Raw genomic sequence first — 18,144 nt, 5'->3', positions numbered from 1 at the left:
GTGTGTGTGTGTGTGTGTGTGTGTGTGTGTGTGTGTGTGTGTGTGTGGTTTGTACTTCGTTCTTGAGGAGGAACAGTTTGACATTAACAAGATGATGCCATGACTTGCAAGTGAATTGTATTTAAGTAGAGGGCTGTGCAAAATTAGCAGTCTTCCTTGTTCCTCTGGGTCCAGTGGCCAGATACAGGTTGGGATGACCGGAGATGACCCAAGATGCAGTGGGAAACCTTGGCCTTTTTAAGCTAAGCTCTTTTCGAGTTCTCACTTTGGCTGAGGCAATGCCCATTCAGTGATTAGGGCTGTTTAAGAAGTGAGCCAATGGATGGCCCCTTTAATTAAAAAAAAAAAATCAAACTAGGTATAGGTATAGCCAGTGAGGTGTAGTGAAAAGAGAGCCAACATCAGAAAGACCTGGATTCAAGTGTGTCCTGAGTAAGTTACTTAAACTCTGATTGAGCCAGACAACTCTCTAAGATTAGAAGTTTCAGAGAAAGTAATCATCTGTATTGAAGAGGAAATTCATTACCAGCATGGAAGAAATCAATCTCAAGTCTGGTAAATATTTTAAATTATATGAATGAATCTTTTACCATCCCCTGGAAAGTAGCTATAAAGTTAAAAAATCTCACATGTCAGAGAAAACATGGAGGAATAATCTCAGTCTGTAGCCCCCCTGTATTTAAAATTTTTTCTTTTTCTTTTATTTTCATTTTGTTAATTATGCTTTTGAGTTTGATGTCTTACCTCTTAAGTTATTAAGAATGGTGTAATTATATGTAAAAAACATAAATCAGGTAGTTCAGTTCAGTGCAGAATTTGTCATTCAGACAATACTGAATGTCATGATACTCATTTAACTATATATGTAAGTCAACTTGTCTCATTTTTAATGTTCAGCTGTGAAAAATTAATATAGACTAGAAAATTAACTGAATTTTAATTATTAAATCTATTGGAAAATTAGAAAATTTAATTATATTTTCACTTCCTCATATTTTATTTCTGATATTCCTCCATTCCCAGTAATGAGGTCTTACCTAATTTGCTTTTTCCTGACTTTTCCTTTTTCTCAGAAAACACATATTAGCATCAGAATCTTGAGCAGTTAATGGCACCATACATAACACATATTCACTATATTCTGTGATTCTTTGAATTGTTGTTCTGATGAAAGACTATTCGTTAGTTTAAATTTAGCAGTTTCTTGGTTTCATTAAACCATCTCTTTGTACAATAGACATGATTATATAGATTTGAGATTGATTGAAAAAAAATGAAACAAAAATAAGTGTAAAATATTTATCTTTTTTTTTACTCACAGTATGTTATAAGAGAATATAACTTAAGTTTTTCTTTGTATATGGTTCCACATACTACTTTAATACTTTAATAACAAATCAGATTTGCAAGATACTTTGTGCTCTATTGGAACTATTTTACAAATTGGAAAGAAGTAAAAAAGTTATTAGTGTGATCTTAAAAAAATTTTTTCTTTACTGCTTTTCACAGCTAGTTTTTGCTTAGCTCTATACTTATTCTATAGTTAAGCTTCCATCATTACATTGTCATTTTTAGTATCCTTTAACTGGTATTGGACTAAAATTGAGACAAAGAAATGTAAGATTTTATTGTTGAACTTTTTGCAGTTTTTTTATTGGAAACTTTTATTTTAAAGGTATCACTTTTATTTTCCTTGATTTTGGTGACTCACTTTTCATAAATGGTTTCATTTCATGACCTATATTGAATTTTTTTTAAGATTTTGAAGTATTGAAGATAAAACAGGTTATTTGGAATTTCATGGCCTAGGAATTTGTTCATACAGTTGAGGGGTGCCAATCCTACCATTTAGTTTTTATCTGCATCTTAATTAGTCTTTAAATCAAGGGGTTAAAAAAACATACGAAAATTGGCAGCATAGTTTAGTCAAAAGAGAACTGGATTTGAAGTTGAGTGCCTGAGTTTAAAGAGCTTTGGTAGTAGGTTAGAATTGAGTCCTCCTACTGAGCTTACTGTCACAGAATCATAGAAACTCTAGAGTTGTTAAGGATGCTTGAGGCCATCTAGCCTAATGAAGATCCTAGAAGAACCATTCTCTAGTGTAACAGAAAAATAACCATCCATTCTTATTAGAGGCCAGGCCTAAAATAGGCCAGTCTGATGGCTTCAAGATTTGCAATAAACATTTGTGGATGGTAAAAATCAAATTGAAAACCACTTTACTACTTAAGAATTAAAGTAAAGAGATACACAAATATAAAAATGGGACTTTCCTCCTTAGTTAGCAAATAGATCTGCAGGTATTTGAAGCCATGGAAATAGCCTCAGCAGTTCCACCAACCTTCTATAAGCCTTTGTTGTAATAAGGAGAAAGATACTCAGTACCACCATCCTTTCAGTCCTCTAGGTGTCATCTCCAGGTGATACCTCTAGATGTCATCCTTGACTCTTAACTATCTGGCACAAGACACTGTATTTCCTTTATTTTTTCACTCTATTTTCATTTATTGTCCCCCGTGTTTGGAATACTATTTCTTCTCATTTCTGCCTCCTGGCTTTCTTGGCTTTCTTTAAATCCCAGGTAAAATCCTGCCTTCCACAAGAAACTTTTACAGATCCCTCTTAATTCCAATGCATTTACTCTGTTGATTTTTTTTCTTCCGTTTATCCTGTGTATAGCTTGTTTGTATGTAGTTATTTTCATGTTGTCTGTCCCCTTAGACTGTGAGTTCCTTGATGGTAGGGTCTATCTTTACCTTTCTTTGCATCTCTAGTGCTTAGTATAGTGCCTGGCACATAGTAGGCCTGGCATCAGCTGCTTTCCATTCAGTAGAATCTTTGCTCTACTGAAGAACTGATGATCCCTTCCCCATTGTCCCTATTCCCCATTACAGCTCTTAATCATCTGAATTAGAATAGTTTAGAAATCATAGGCCTCTTGCATGCACCTTGTTCCAGGGCCCATTTAATACTGGAGCTCAACCCATACTACCACACATTTAGTATTCCCTATTTTAGCTGGTGCACGGGATCATAACACTCTGATTGGCATTCTGAAGAAATACTTGTATTATCTTGGTTAAGAGGGGTCCCCTCATATACTGCAAAATAGCATCATGGTCCCTGTGTCCATCTGAATAATGAACCCAGTCCCCAATCTCTGCTTTGTGACAGCACAACACACAAACTCTATGCTATGGAAGGCATCATCAAAATTCCGCCATCAGTCCTTACCCCAAAGCTATTTTGATTTGATTTGCCATGACTTCCCTGAAGTTGTCCTTGGCTATTGGATTCCCAGCTGCCAAGGTCTAGTTGTATATCTTTCTCATAATGAGCAGAACCATCTATAAATCCTCAAAATCATGTTCTCAGTACCTAGGTCTAAGGACCATTGGGCAAACAAAGAATTGAAGTAGGGACTAGAAGAGTTAAGTCTCTGGCAACATCATAACCCATCTTGTAGGAGAACTTAACTTGCATTATTCAACTCATTCATAATGGGCATCTGGATGAAGTCTAATAGCACTGATTGCATCAACCATTGAATTAATCCAGGACCCCAATAATAGGTAAGCAATTATTTTTCAGATATAATAGAATGAGTGACTACTTCAGGGAGCGTGTGGTCAAGCCCTAATAGTATTTTAGTGTCCACCAAAAACAAACAAAGAAACAAAACCTCCACTCGGCTTCATCCTTATAGTCTGAGGCCTCTAAGGAGATAGAGCCCACAAAGTCATAAGGGTCTTATAGGAAAGACTCAGACAACCCACTTTGAGACCTAATAGTCTGTTGTCTGTTCTTGTCTTTACTCAATAGAGGTAGACTTGTGAATAACTAGAGATAGTTCTTCAAAATCTGAAGTGTCCATTAAGTCACTAGGTTTCCTTTTTAATTAATGGAGGAGCATTTGAATAATCCAGGTCCTGAATTGGGGGGGAGGGTTTAATCTTCACCATTTGTTTCTTGAGCCACCATCTGATTAAATGCCCTTAGTCACCATCGCCTCACACATGCCATTCAACATTACATTATTAAATAATTGTGGAAGTCTGTGCTGTCAGGAAGTGGTGTGTTTTTCGGATTTCTTCCCTAAGCCAGTAACGTGAGGAATTCAATAACCTGGAGGAAGAATGGTGAAAGTATACTGAACTTTTTCCCAAACAACTGCTCCTGACTGTGCCTAGTCATGAAAATATAGAAGGCATTGGTGAAATCAGTGACTCCAGTCCACTACACTGGAGACTAGGCTACCTGGTCCATTGTGTTGACAAGTTCAGGAACAACTGCAACAATTGCCTTGATAGCTTTATTTAGCTCCCAGTAATCTATTGTCAATTTCCAGGTACTATTAACTTTTTTCACTAGTCATATGGAATTGTTAGGAATATAATGAAGTACTCCTCTCAAGAGTGAGGTTAGGCCAGCTTTCTTTTCCCCACAAAGCTCCATCCACAAGCCTTCACTTGAAGATCTCTGTTGTCACCTATGTGACATTACAACCCCAAGTTCCCCATCTATAAAGTGGCAATATTAATACTTTCTCTACCTACTTCAGGCTTGTTATGAAAAGAAATTATTTCCTGTAAGTGGTAAAGGTGCATTCTTTTCCAATTATTCCAAATCTGGGCTCATTGCAACTCCCATGGTGTCCACACTGGACCTCCTTATTCATCACTGTCATGCTGCCTAATGAAGTTAAAGGTATATTTTTAAGAGGCATTGGTGTCACATTTGCTTTGCCGCTATGTGCATGCGTGTGCCCCCCTCCATTGATCCCTTGGGTTTGTCTTTGTGAAAGTTTGGTGGTGATATTGCCAAGGTGCATCTGGTGACTAGAAAAGGACTATGACTAGACATGATCAATGAAATTTGCCATTCAGAACAGATAGACCTAGATTGAAATTGTGACTTCTATCTCAACCTTGATCATCAAAGCCCTGAAAGAATCAGAAAAATATTGAGTGGAGTAGAAATATCAGTCTCAGTGAAAGTATCAACAGATTAGACACAGATCTCAGGCAACAGATCTGTCTGGAACAATTGAAGAGTTACACGGGCCACCCCAAACCACTGGCTGCAACATTGACCATATATATCCTAATTATGTCATTGATGATATCAGTAGTGGTGCTGTACATCCAGTGAATTAAGAGCTACAAAGGAGACTGTTGTAATAAATTAACATTTAATAACAATCAAAAAAGAAAAGAAATTGCTTTGTGAGCTTCAGTGGGTTTTATTTTTTTTATAGGTCTAACCTTTGTCATGCAACTTAGCTTGTCTGGGTATCAGTTTTCTTACATATAAAATGGATAACTTAGACTAATTCTCTTCCAGCTTTAAGTTCGATGATCCTAATGAATATAATATTTAATATTATTAGTCCAAACTGCTTTTGGGTATACAAGTGACTAGATGTTTTCCTACAGAATAAGTCATAATTCTTGGTTCCTTCTTTTTTTTTTTTTTTTTTTTTTTTTTTTGGTGAGAATTTTTGGTATCAGTCATTAAGCATTTATTAAATATCTACTCTGTAGCAGTCTCTGGGATTGATTTGGGGAATATGAAGACAAAAAAATGGAAGTCCATTTTCTCTCGGAGCTAATGTTATATTGACAGACATGTGCTTGTAAAAATATATATTGAATAACTAGCAAATATATACAAAGTGGATAAAAGGTAATGAAGTAGGGCAGTAGAAGTTGGAAAGGCATCATTTGGAAGATGGTGCTTGAGCTGTATATTGAAGGAAGTGAGATATCCTCTGAAAATAGGTGAGGAAGGAGTATATTCCAGGTACGGAGGTTGGTTATTGTATAAACATAGAATGGGAGGATGAAATGCCATGTATAAGGACAAACATCATGACCAAGTATTTAAGTAATTACTGTTTTCCTGCTATTGGCTAAGAGGTGAGGATACAAATAAAGCCAAAAACATGGTGGGGGAGATGACATGCAAACAACTATGTACATGCAACATAAACAAGGTCATTTCAGAAAGAGTTGGGGTGGGGAAGGAAACTAGAAAGGACACTCCTGCAGAAAGTAAAGTTTGAGTTGAGCCTTGGAGGAAGGCATGAGGTAAAAACAAGTAGAGAGGACATTTCACAGAATGGGGAGGAATGTCATGTGAACATCAAGGAGTATAGTGCAGTTTGATTGCAGAGTAGATGACGGCATGTAAAGTGAAAGAAAACTGCTAAGTTAGGGAGAGACCAGGTTGTGAAAAGTTTTGAAAGCCAATCAGGATTTTCTGTTTGATCCTGGAAGTATTTGGGAGTGATTGGAGTTAATTGAGCAGAGGCGTGACATGGTCAGGTATGTGCTTTCTGAATATCACTTTGACACATCAGTATAGAGAGGTAGTGAGACCATTCAAAAGACTGTTGAAATAGTTCAAGAGTGAGGTGATAAGGGCCTGCACTGGAGTGAAGGCTGTGTCAGAGGAGAGAAGAGAATAGAATGTATTCAAGAAATGTTAACAAGATTTGGCAACAGATTGGCTGTGTGGGGTGACTGTGAGGAATCAAAAATATCACTGAGTTTGGAATTCTAGGTGAATGATTGGTGGGATGATGATATCCTCAAGAATAATAGGGGTGTGGGTGGGGGTGTTGAGGGAGGGAGAACCGAAGGTTAAGGGAAAGATAATGAATTCTATTTTAGATGTGCTGTGTTTCAGATGCCTGTGGCCTATGTAGTTTGAGACACCCAAAAGTAATGAGAGACTGGAAGTCAGGAGAAAGATTAGTACTAATCTGTGGATCTGAGAATAATCGACATAAAAATGGTAACTAATTCATGTGAGTTGATGAGATTGCTAAGCATGAAAATTAGTATAAAGGGAAAAAAGTAGGTAGCCAAGGACAGAGCCTTGGGGAACCACCTGTAACTGATTTTTTTTTTTTTTTTTTTTTTGTTTTTTGTTTTTTGTTTTTTTAAAGGCAGTTGGGGTTAAGTGACTTGCCCAGGGTCACACAGCTAGTAAGTGTCAAGTGATTGGTCTGAGGCCGGATTTGAACTCAGGTCCTCCTGACTTTAGGGCCGGTGCTCTATCCACTGTGCCACCCAGCTGCCCCAGACCACCTGTAATTGTTAGATATGACCTGGATGAAGTTCCAGCAAAGGAAACTGAGGAGTGGTTGGATAGGTAGGAGAAAAAGTAGGAAAGAGCAGTGTCATGAAAAACCAGAGGCTAGAGCATTCGGAAGAGGGTATTGTCAAAGGCTGCAGAGGTCAGCAAGAATGAGGATTGAAAAGAAGTTATTAGATAATGCAACATAGAGAAGACCAATGTGGCTGGATTGTAGTGGGGAAATGAAAGAGGATAATGTATAATGAGACTGGACAGTAGCTTGAGGCCAGATCGTGAAGGATTTTAAAGCTAAACAAGAGTTTATATTTGACCGTTAAATCAATAGGGAGCCACTGGAGTTTATTGAATATGAGAATGACGTGGTCACACCTACTGTTAAGGAAACTCATTTTGGTAAATACATGTGGAAGATGGATTGGAATGAGGGAGACACTTGTGGTAGTAGGCCAATTAGGAGATCATTTCACTAGTCCAGGCAAAACGGGTGAAAGATGAGGAATAGCTAAATTGTGGTGGGTCTTTTGATTAAAGAGAAGGGATAAGACAGATGGGAGAGATGTTGTGTATATAGAAACAGCTTGATACTGCAACTAATTTGATAAGTAGGATTTGTGAGAATGAGGAGTTGTGGATAATGCTAAGGTTAATATCCTGGGAGATTTCAAAATTGGTGATGCCTTCTTCAGAAACAAGGAATTCTGGTAGAGGGGAGGACTACTACTTCCAGGTCTGCCTTTTTTATTCAAGAAGAACAAATCTAATCCTTCTGTATGTGTTCAAAGTACTTCTGGTTACTGAAACATTTTCATTTGTTATTAATTTAGTTTTAACAATTGTACTTGGATAAACATTTTTTCTCCTTTTTTATTTGTTCTTAATGAAAGCAATTATAGAGAGCAGGGTGGGAGTCAGTCTGGTATTTTGAGTCAGAATTACTAATGATTTTTAAGGAATCCAAATAATACTAAAAGCTAGTGGTTCTGGGAACTCTCAATGCAGTCACACCCTTTTTTAATCCTTTAATTGCCTTTTTTGTTTCAAAAAGGCAAAATGATCCACAAGTTAAAGTTGTTTGATGTCTTTAACAGTCTACCAAAAGTGATCCCCAAAAAGGTCATGTGAAACAAAGATCATGATCTGTTGAGGTAAAGCTGACACCTACCTTCGTCAATTAAGAAGACTAAAAAAAAGGAAAATTTGGAAAATGTATAGTTAATAAAGACAATGTTAAAACACTGGAAAATAAGGGTAACTTAGGTGTAGCAGAAAGATCATAACTAGGAAGAAGGAAAACGTGGGTTCTAGACTTAGCCCTACCAGTACCTAGCTGTGTGACCACTTAATTTCTGGGCCTTGTTTTCTGTATTTATAAAATGAGCAAGGTAGACTAGATGAGGCCTCTCCTAGCACTGATAATATATTTCATTGACTATGAGATGTGTTTCTCTATGTGTTTAGTTAGAATCGTGGAGCCTTTTTCATGAATAAAGTATAGATATAGCTGCATAACAATTCTTTTTGTTTTTATAGGTTGTAAAGGCATATGATCGTGTGGAGCAGGAGTGGGTTGCCATTAAAATTATTAAGAACAAGAAGGCTTTTTTAAATCAAGCCCAGATTGAAGTGCGACTTCTTGAGCTTATGAACAAACATGATACTGAAATGAAATACTACATAGGTAAATCAAACTTCAATGTTTGCTTTTTTTTTACCCTTCCTATCTTTGAATCAAACTATTTATTTTTTAAGGTGCTTGGTTAACATTTCCAGCTAACATGGACAACTAGGTTGCATTTGGAGACTAATAAATTTCCATATATGAGCCTCAGTTCTTCCCAGTATCATTCAATTTTTAGAACTCATTCATATAAAAATCTTCCAAGTTTATATTTCAGGAGTATATTTCATCAGTATATAAAGCAACTCATATTTAAATACTTAATTGTATCCACATTCTCATCAGTTCCCAAATTTACTGCTTACATCAGCAGTAAAGGTCAGAACTTCCATCTACTTTTTTATCTGGTGTATATTTCCCCATAAATCTTCCATGGGGAGATGAATAGCTCTTGAGCCCTACATCTGTAATTCTATGCTTGTTAAAGCATTTAGTCTGTCTGTCTTTTCCCATTCTCTCCTTACTTAAGCAGTATACTTCCTGTTATGATCATACGTTTCTGGGATGCTATCTTTTCTGTCATTCCTTTTGGGCAAGTTATTGTTAGTAAGATGCTATAACTTCATATCCTCCGTTGTTTTTGTGTTACCTACAGTTGTGATTATTTTGAAGTTGTAGTGTTCTCATGATTCCCAGCATCACTAGAAATTTATTAGTGTTTTAATAAAAAGGTTGAGCAAACATGACTTTGAGTTGATAGGGAGCAACTTATGGTCATTGAAAATACTGCATAGTTTAGTAAATTCAGTTCTCATTTCTCTTAGTCTGTTCTAGACTCATTTCATTAAAATAACAATGTCACCCATGTGACTGCGTGCTGTAGTCTGGATTTCCAATATGGATTAAAGCAGATCTCTCTGTTTATTTTTTTCTCTTAATTTATTTTTAGTTTTCAACATTCACTTCCATAAGCTTTTGAGTTTTAAATTTTCTTACCCTCCCTCCCTACCTCCCTCCCCAAGATGGCGTGCAATCTGATACAGGCTCTACATATACATACCTATTAAACATATTTTCATATTAGTTATGTTGTAAAGAAGATTAGAACCAATAGGAGGAACCACAAGAAAGAAGAAACTAAACAAAACAGAAGAGGAAAAAAAAAAGCAAGTAGTATGCTTCGGTCTACATTCCAACTCCATAGTTCTTTCTTTGGATGTGGATAGCATTTTCCATCATGAGACTTTTAGAGATGTCTTGGACCCTTGCATTTCTGAGAGCTAAGTTTATCAAAGTCAGTCCTCACACAACATGGCTATTACTGTGTATAACGTTCTCCTGGTTCTGCTCACTTCACTCAGCATCAGTCCATACAAGTCTTTCTAGGTTTTTCTGAAGTCCATGTGCTCATCATTTCTGATAGCACGATAGTATTCCATTATATTCATATACTGCAACTTGTTCAGCCAATCCCCAGTTGGTGGGCATCCCCTCAATTTCCCATTCTTTGCCAACACAAAAAAGAGCTGCTATAAATATTTTTGTACATATGGGTCCTTTTCCCATTTTTATGATCTCTTTGGGATACAGACCTAGAAGTGGTATTGCTGGGTCAAAAGGTTAGGCAGGTCTTTTTAAAGTGCTTATCGATCTTATTTAGGAGGCCCTATAGTAGGGCTTCTTAACTTGATATCTAAGAACTTTTTTAAAAAAATATTTTTGTAAATACTTTTCAATATAATTGTTCTTCTTTGTAATACTATTTTATTTTGTGCATTTAAAACACTATTCTATTCTGTAGGCTCCACCAGACTGCCACAGGGTCTATGACACAAAAAAGATTAAGAATCATTGCCTTATAGTATTCTGGGTCTTGATGAAATCAGCATGATGTCATCTCCAAACAGGAACATGTGGTGGATCTCACCATATGTTGTGAATCCCTCTTTAATTTTTACTCTGCAAGATTTTCTTCATGACAGTCAAGACCGTTGCCAAGCATATCCTTGCTTGTTATTGATAGTCACATCAAAGTTGATCATTAAAGTGTTATTTCTGTTAGTATCAAGGAGTCTTGGGTACTCTTAACATATGCTTAGATGCTTTTAATATATGCTTGGAAGAAATCTTGTTAGAGGACAGCCTTTAAGATAGTGCTTTGTTGAGCTGAATAAAATACTTCTTTATATTTGATAAGCACATCCAAGAGGAGAAGGGAACAAACATTTATTAAGCACCTAGTATATGCCAGGCACTGTGCTAATAAATTAACACATTATAGATTTCTCCTTTAATTCGATAGAATTTTGAATTCTTTATACCTTTAACTTATTTCTGTGACTGAAGATGTTTGCCATGGAAAATAAATAGTGAAAGTGGTTCTGTTTTTCCTTTCTCTTCAAGGATAATGAATGTATAAATCATTCCCCTAAGAAATTTAGGTAGATAGAAAAGTAGGTGTATGGATAAGTAGATATAGATGTTTTCTTGATTGTCTTTTGGGGAAAGTAATGATGTTATGTGATTTCCACCCCACCCCCCAGTCATATGGAGTCTTATTTTATTCAGATATCTTGAAAATATATTCCTTTAATACTTGAAAAATTATATTGCATCTAGAATAGGTTTCTTTTTATACTTAATCTGCTCCAACTTCTTTTTCCATCTGTAGTGCCCATCCTGCTCCTTCATATAGTAAGTACATTAAGAAATGAGATATTAATAATTCAGATGGGAGTGGTTCCACCTTCATTTATGATTAAAGTAGATCAGAGAAGATACGTTAGCCAATCTGTAGTGTTTTCCATTTATTTATTTAATCCCTTTCTGTTTGCATCTTTACATGTTTTTGGGATGACTTATCCTAGTTGAGTTCCTTGCCAAGCTTTCTACAGACTCATTTTTCTCTTTCCTTCCTTACTTCCTTCCTCCCTCCCTTCCTCCTTTCTTGCCTCCCAGCAAACAGAAATTGGGGAATTTGTACAGCTTGACTGGAAAAATATGTTAGAGTTAATGAGCTGATACTATGTCACCAGAAAAGATTAGACATTTTTTCTGCTCCTCATAAACTCTTTTTAAAAAATAGTTAATCAAAACAAATTTCCACATTAGGCTTGTCCAGAAAATATTTTGTCTCTGCATTCTGAGTTCTTCACCTCTCTATTAAGAGGTAAGTACATGTTTCATTAATAATTCTTCAGAATCCTGCTTGGTCATTATACTGATAACAGTTTGGCACAGTAATATTCTATCACATATATACCATAACTTGGTCATCCATTTCCCAATTTATGGGTACTCCCTCAGATTCCCATTGATTGCCACTGCAGAAAAAAGCCAAAAATATTTTTGTGTGACCTTAGAGTCTGTTTTCCTTATGACTCATCTCCCCCCCGCCCCCAGGCTGCCATCTACCCTCCCTTTCATGAATGGAAATGTATTTTTTTTTTCTGTTTTCCTATTGAGTGAAATGTATTTTTGTGCCCAACTGTGTGTGTGTGTGTGTGTGTGTGTGTGTGTGTGTGTGTGTATTTCTTTTGATCAATACAGATAAGAGTGAGGAGTGTCAGTTACTCTCTCCCACCTGCTCCTTGTTTGTATAGGTGTCTACTTGTATACCCTCATTTTCCTTAACCTTCCTTTCCCTTCTTCCCTAGTGAATTCCTCTTCCCCTTTTTTTCCATTCTTAAGATTATCAAGGTGTAAAAAAGCATTCCAAGGTCTTTGGACTTCCTCTGTGAGTCCTGATGATCCCCATGTGTCATCTCCCCATATTTAAATGGAAACAGTTTATCCTTGTGTAAATCTTTTATCATTGTGCAGTCATGTTTACTTTTTTATATTTCTCATACTTCTCTACATTCTTGTGTTTGAACAAAACAAATTTCTTCAAAGCTCTGATATTTTTATCAGAAATGCTTAGAAGTCCTCTGTGTCATTAAAGGTTAAGTTTTTCCCCTGTAGTATTATATTCAGTTTTGCTAAGTAAATTATTCTTGGCTGTAAATCCATATCCTTTGCCTTTTGGAATATTGTGTTCTAGGTTTTCCACTTGGTGGCTACCAAATCATGTGTGATCTTCACTCTGGTGCCTTGGTGCTTTATTTCTTTCTTTCTGGTCACTAAGTATATTTTCTTTGACCTGGAAGCTGAGGATTTTGGCTTTGATGTTCCTGGGAGTTCTCATTTTGGGGTTTCTTTTAGGAAGTGACTGGTGGATCTTTTCTACTTCCACTTAGCCTTCTGGTTCTAAGAGCTCTGGGTAGTGTCCTCTTAAGATTTCTTTAAGTAGAATGTCTAGGCTCTTTTTTTGGTCATGTTATTCAGACAGTCTTAAAATCTTAAATTTTTTCTCCTTGAACTGTTTTCTAGGTCATTTGTTTTTGTTATGACATACTTTACGTTTCTTTCTTTCTTTTTTTCCCATCCATTTGATCTGTTTTAATATTTCTTGTTGAAATTTGCAGAGAGTTTGTTGGCCAGGGTGGTTTTTTTTTTAATCTCTTATGCCAAGCTGTTAATTCCCTTTCTGATTCTTTCTTCCATATCTGTTATAAAAAATATTTAGACCTCTTTTTTAAAACACTTTCCTAATCATTCTCTTTAAATTTTATACTCCTCTACTATTTTCCTTTATAGCACTTTACAGGCGAGTCTCTATTTTAAGTTAATGTTGGCTCTGACTGCCCAGTGCCTCTGCCTTTCATTTCTATCAATAAATATTGTCTTCTATTATCTTGGGAGTGGAGGTAGAAAGACAGAAATGAAATAGTCCCTTCATTCAGTGAACTCACATTCTATTTAGAGAAACAGTATGTATATATGTAAATACATATCAAACAAGTAAAAGGTAGCAGGAAGGAATGGTACTAGTAGTGAGCAGGGGTGGGGTAGGGTTCAGGAAAGATCTAATTTATAAGTTGGTGCTTAAGCAGAACTTTGAAGTCAGCTAGGGATTTTAAGAGATGAGGAGGAGGAAGGGAGTACGTGTGAGACATAGGGACCCAATCTGAGCAAACGTACAGATGGGAGATGGACTGTTGTGTGTAAAAAAATACAGCCAGAAGCCTGCTTTGGCTGGACCACTGAGTAGGTGAAGAGAGAATGGTATAATAAGTCCAGAAAGGTATGTTGGAGCCAGTTCATGAAAGATTTTAAGTGCCAAACAGGATTTTTGTATTTGATTCTAGAGGTAATTGTGAGCCATTGCATTATATTGTACAGGGGTCAGATCTGTATTAAATTTTTTTTAGAATATTAGTATGGCAGCTGTGTAGACAATGGATTGGATAGAGGAGAGATACAGATGGGTAACTATGAGGTTATTGTAGGTGAGAGGTGATGGGGGTATGAGCTAATGTTTAACTTTAAGTGTGAGAAATGTTTTTGGAGACTTGACAGTTGATTGGAGAGCGGAGAAATTTATGATGGTATTAAGGTTGTGAACTGAGTGACTGGAATGGTGATGGTACCCTTAACAGAAGTTAATGAGAAATTAATGAGAAGGCTGGGTTTTTTGTGAAACATAATGAATTCTCTTTCAGACAGGCTGAGTTTGAGATGCCTATAAGAATTAAATTTTGAAACATCCAATAAATAGTTATTAGTGTGGGAGTAGAGCTCAGGAGAAACTAAATCTCGGAGTCCTCTCTATAGAGGTTATCATTAAACCCATGAGACCTGATGAAATCTTCGAGAATGTACAGTTGCTCAGTCAGCAAGTGTTTAGCACTGTGTCTGGCACGTTAGGAAGCCCTAAACATGGGTGGAGACAGGAGGAGGCATGGATATAGTAGTAATATTATAATGATAATAATTATTATTATTATTACTACTATTAAAGAAAAAAATCATTCTTCACATCTTTTATGTTGTGATACAGATGTTACTGTCCTAGAAAAAGTCACTATTATGGTATTCTGTAATATTTAATATTCAGTGGAATATTATATAAGTGTATTGTGTGTGTGTGTGTCTGTGTCTCTGTGTGTTTTGGTTGAATAAAAGTATTGTGAGGTAAATTTATCTTCTCTAGGTTCACTGAAAGAATCTTTATTTCACTCCATTAGCAGACAGTACTTTGGGAGTCTTTTATACTTCCTCCTTTTCCCACATACTTTTGATTTCTTCTTCTATGTCTCTATATTTGATATGTTTTCTCTCATGCACCCTGATTATTTGAATTAATTCTACCCTGTTCCTCTCTCTTCCTTCCTTAGCATATTCCCTTTTTCCTTCCTTTTTCTTTTTTCTCTTAGGATCATCAAATTGTAACACAATTAGGGCAGCAAGGTGGTGCAATGGAGAGAGCTGGAGTTAGGAGGAGCTGAGTTCAAATGTGGCCTCAGACACTTGACACTTACTAGCTGTGTGACCCTGGGCAAGTCATTCAACATTGATTGCCCCCCCCCCCCAAAAAAAAACAAACCTTATAACACAACTGATCACAGGAATTTAATTTTAATTACTGACATAAGACCCAAAACAGATAGATGTGATCTTGCAACACATCACTATTCTACTTTTCATTGTATAACATTTAATTTTAATGGACCTCTGTTATATTACGGTTCTGAAAGGACACTTGTTTCTTATCATACTATTGGAATATAAACACTCCATCATGTACTCCCTTCTAGTTGCTCAAATATGTTGACCTTTTTGTGTTTCTCTTGACTCCTGTATTTGCATTTCAGAGTATCTCTTCTCTCCTGATGTCTTTATCAGGAATGTTTAGAAGTCCAAATAAAAAATCCATTATTTCTCTTGCAGGATTATATTCAGTTTTGCCAGGTAAACTGTTCTTGGTTCTAAATCTTTATGTGTTGCCCTTTTGTATATAATGTTCCATGTTTTCCTTTCTGTTTGAATGGTAGCTGCCAAATCTTGTTTGATCTTGACTATAAACTTTTCTTTTTGGTGGTGTGCAGTATTTTGTCTTTGACCTTGAAGCCCTGGATTTTTGGTTTTTACATTTGAGTGTTTTCACATTGTTGTTATTGTTGTTTTTTTGAGGTGATAAGTGGATTTTTTTCTGTTTTCATTTTGCCTTCTGTTTCTAATAGATCAGTCCAATTTTCTGTCATAATTTTTTAAAATGTATCTAGGCTTTTGTGGGATTTTTTGATTGAGGATTTTAGGTAGTCCTATGATGCTTAGATTATCTCTTTGCCCTTTTTTCTAGATCAGTATAGGGGAGCATATCCAACAAAAAGCTTGCTACCTGATGTTAAATTCTTTTAGTCATAGCAATCCATGGAACAAAGAAAAATATTAAAAAGTCCTCAATCCTGCTTCTCTTCTGCTTCTTCAGTGATGGTATAGATCTGGCAAGAAGGGGGGCATAGAGTGCTAAGAGTCACACATTTTTAAAATGCCATCAAGAAATTTTAATTTGACTTCTAATTCTAAATATGAGGTTCTTATCTATTGAACAAGTAGATAGATTGTTGATGTTTAATCATGTCATTGTTAACATCTTGCTATGAATAAAAAAGAAGTAAGTTATAGTGAAATGGAAAGATGGCTCATAGGTACTTCTTGCAGTGACAAAGAAAGGAGTTGGCAGAGTGGGTTTTATCGTATGCCTAAATGTGACCAGAAATATTATTTCAAATGAGGACAGATTTCAATCTTGAAGGGACCTCGGAGACCAGATAGCACAATCTCTTCTATTTGGTCTTCTTGTAGTGCAGTACTAATGATAAGTTGTGCAAAATGACTACCATAAAAATAATTGCTGAACATTGCTGAACCACCATTGCTGAAGATCAAGTGATAAAGAAATTTTTACCCAGAACTTGATAAGACCTTCTGCATTAAGTCAGCAGATACAAAGTATAGGTATTAATTTGATAACTTTAATGTAGATTTGGGGAGATATAAAGATGGAAAGAAATACATGGGAAAGCATAATTTAGGAAGAAGATATGAGATTATTAATCTTCCTCCGCAAAAAATACAGTATCAAACACAGTAAAGACTTTGTGTGTGTGTGTGTGTGTGTGTGTGTGTGTGTGTGTGTAGGGGAGAGAGAGACACTGTGTATGTATATGTATGTGTGTTTATATAAACTGAGAAGAAAAGACTTATTGTGGGAATTATCACTGAAGTCAGATCAGAATCAGAAGATTGGAATTAGTTTTTTAAAAACAAAAAATAAGTAAAATATATGATATATAGCTAAAACAGCTTAATCTTGAACTTATTATGTAAGTAGTTTGAAATAAAAAATGGGAAATGGCTAACAGAAATGACATTGACACTGAGTATAAGAATTTTATCCAGAAGTTTAACCAGTACTAATTAGTTGCCTCAGTAAGTAGATGAAAGAGACCAGAAAGCAACATAGTCTGCAAGCATGTGATTTACTTGACAGAATAACAGGTGGCTGCCAGAAGCATCATTGAGTTAGAATACTATTATTTGTAGTATCTTATGAAGCTGAATGATACATGATTATAAGCAGTATTATCTTTAAAAATCAAGAGATGCAGTGAAGAATAAAAACCAGTATAAAGAAAGCTTAGCAAGATATTAAAATGCATAAGGTCATCTCAGATATGAAAATGGAAGGAGCACTACAAACAAAAGAAAATGGAAAAGATTTGCAAAAATCATCCAACAAACTTTTCTCCATTGAGGACAAATCTAATGTTATAGTCTCAGATATGTTTATAGAGGAGGGTAGGAATGGCAAGGACAGAAAGAGACTGTTTGGATGTGTGTCTGCGTAGGAGGTCTATGCTAGAGGCAACATAATTATGAATGTGTTTAGGGAATGATATATAAGGATACAGAAATTCCAAAGGGGTGTGGGAAAATATGTCAAACCTTTTTAATATTGAAAAAAATGCCTGAATGAGCATTAATAACTATGGATCTATATGCCTACTCTCCCATTTATCTGAAGTCTTTATGTGAGCCATCTATACACAAATTGAGGACATCCTTCTTGAAAATGTTTTAGTAAGGAATGAGTAGGCTTTCATAAGTATTGTTTGGTAATGGACCACATCTGTACTATTTCAAAAATAACTAAAAGATGTAGAGAATAAAGATTCCCCGTTGTGCTTATTGTTGGTGACTTGATTTAGTAGACTATAATTCTGCTTGACAGATTTTTTTTAAATGGTGTAATATTAATCAAAATAATTTAGGAGTATTTGGAATTTATAAGAGAAGTAACTCTGTTGAATGATATTTAGAGTCAGAGGCACAAATTTAGGGTTGGAGTTGGAGGTGCGCATTTGGGGTTAGAATCCCAAAAATTTTAGTACTGTTTTAATCTCTCTTTATTTATATATATGCATACAGTTTTATATATATGTATATATGCATACATTCACATATATACCTACAGATATACACATACATATATGTGTACATTTTTATGGATATACATTTGCACACATACATATATT

At 35.7% G+C, this 18,144-nt stretch overlaps 1 protein-coding gene across 4 annotated transcripts in view; it reads left to right on the top strand.

Moving 5' to 3' along the window:
• DYRK1A (dual specificity tyrosine phosphorylation regulated kinase 1A) overlaps nt 1-18,144 on the top strand; it is a 184,540-nt gene that overhangs the window by 139,265 nt on the left and 27,131 nt on the right. For all 4 annotated transcript variants that reach the window (XM_027875522.1, XM_027875520.1, XM_027875519.1 and 1 more), the window contains one exon: nt 8,635-8,782. In XM_027875522.1, the coding sequence (XP_027731323.1) occupies nt 8,635-8,782 (148 nt within the window). The remainder of the gene's footprint in view (nt 1-8,634; nt 8,783-18,144) is intronic.

This window comes from Vombatus ursinus, unplaced genomic scaffold (genome assembly GCF_900497805.2).
Source record: "Vombatus ursinus unplaced genomic scaffold, bare-nosed wombat genome assembly UNPS02014809.1, whole genome shotgun sequence".
NCBI classification, from domain to species: domain Eukaryota; kingdom Metazoa; phylum Chordata; class Mammalia; order Diprotodontia; family Vombatidae; genus Vombatus; species Vombatus ursinus.
Note: the sequence above shows the minus strand (reverse complement) of the source record. Positions and strands in the feature narration are given on the sequence as shown.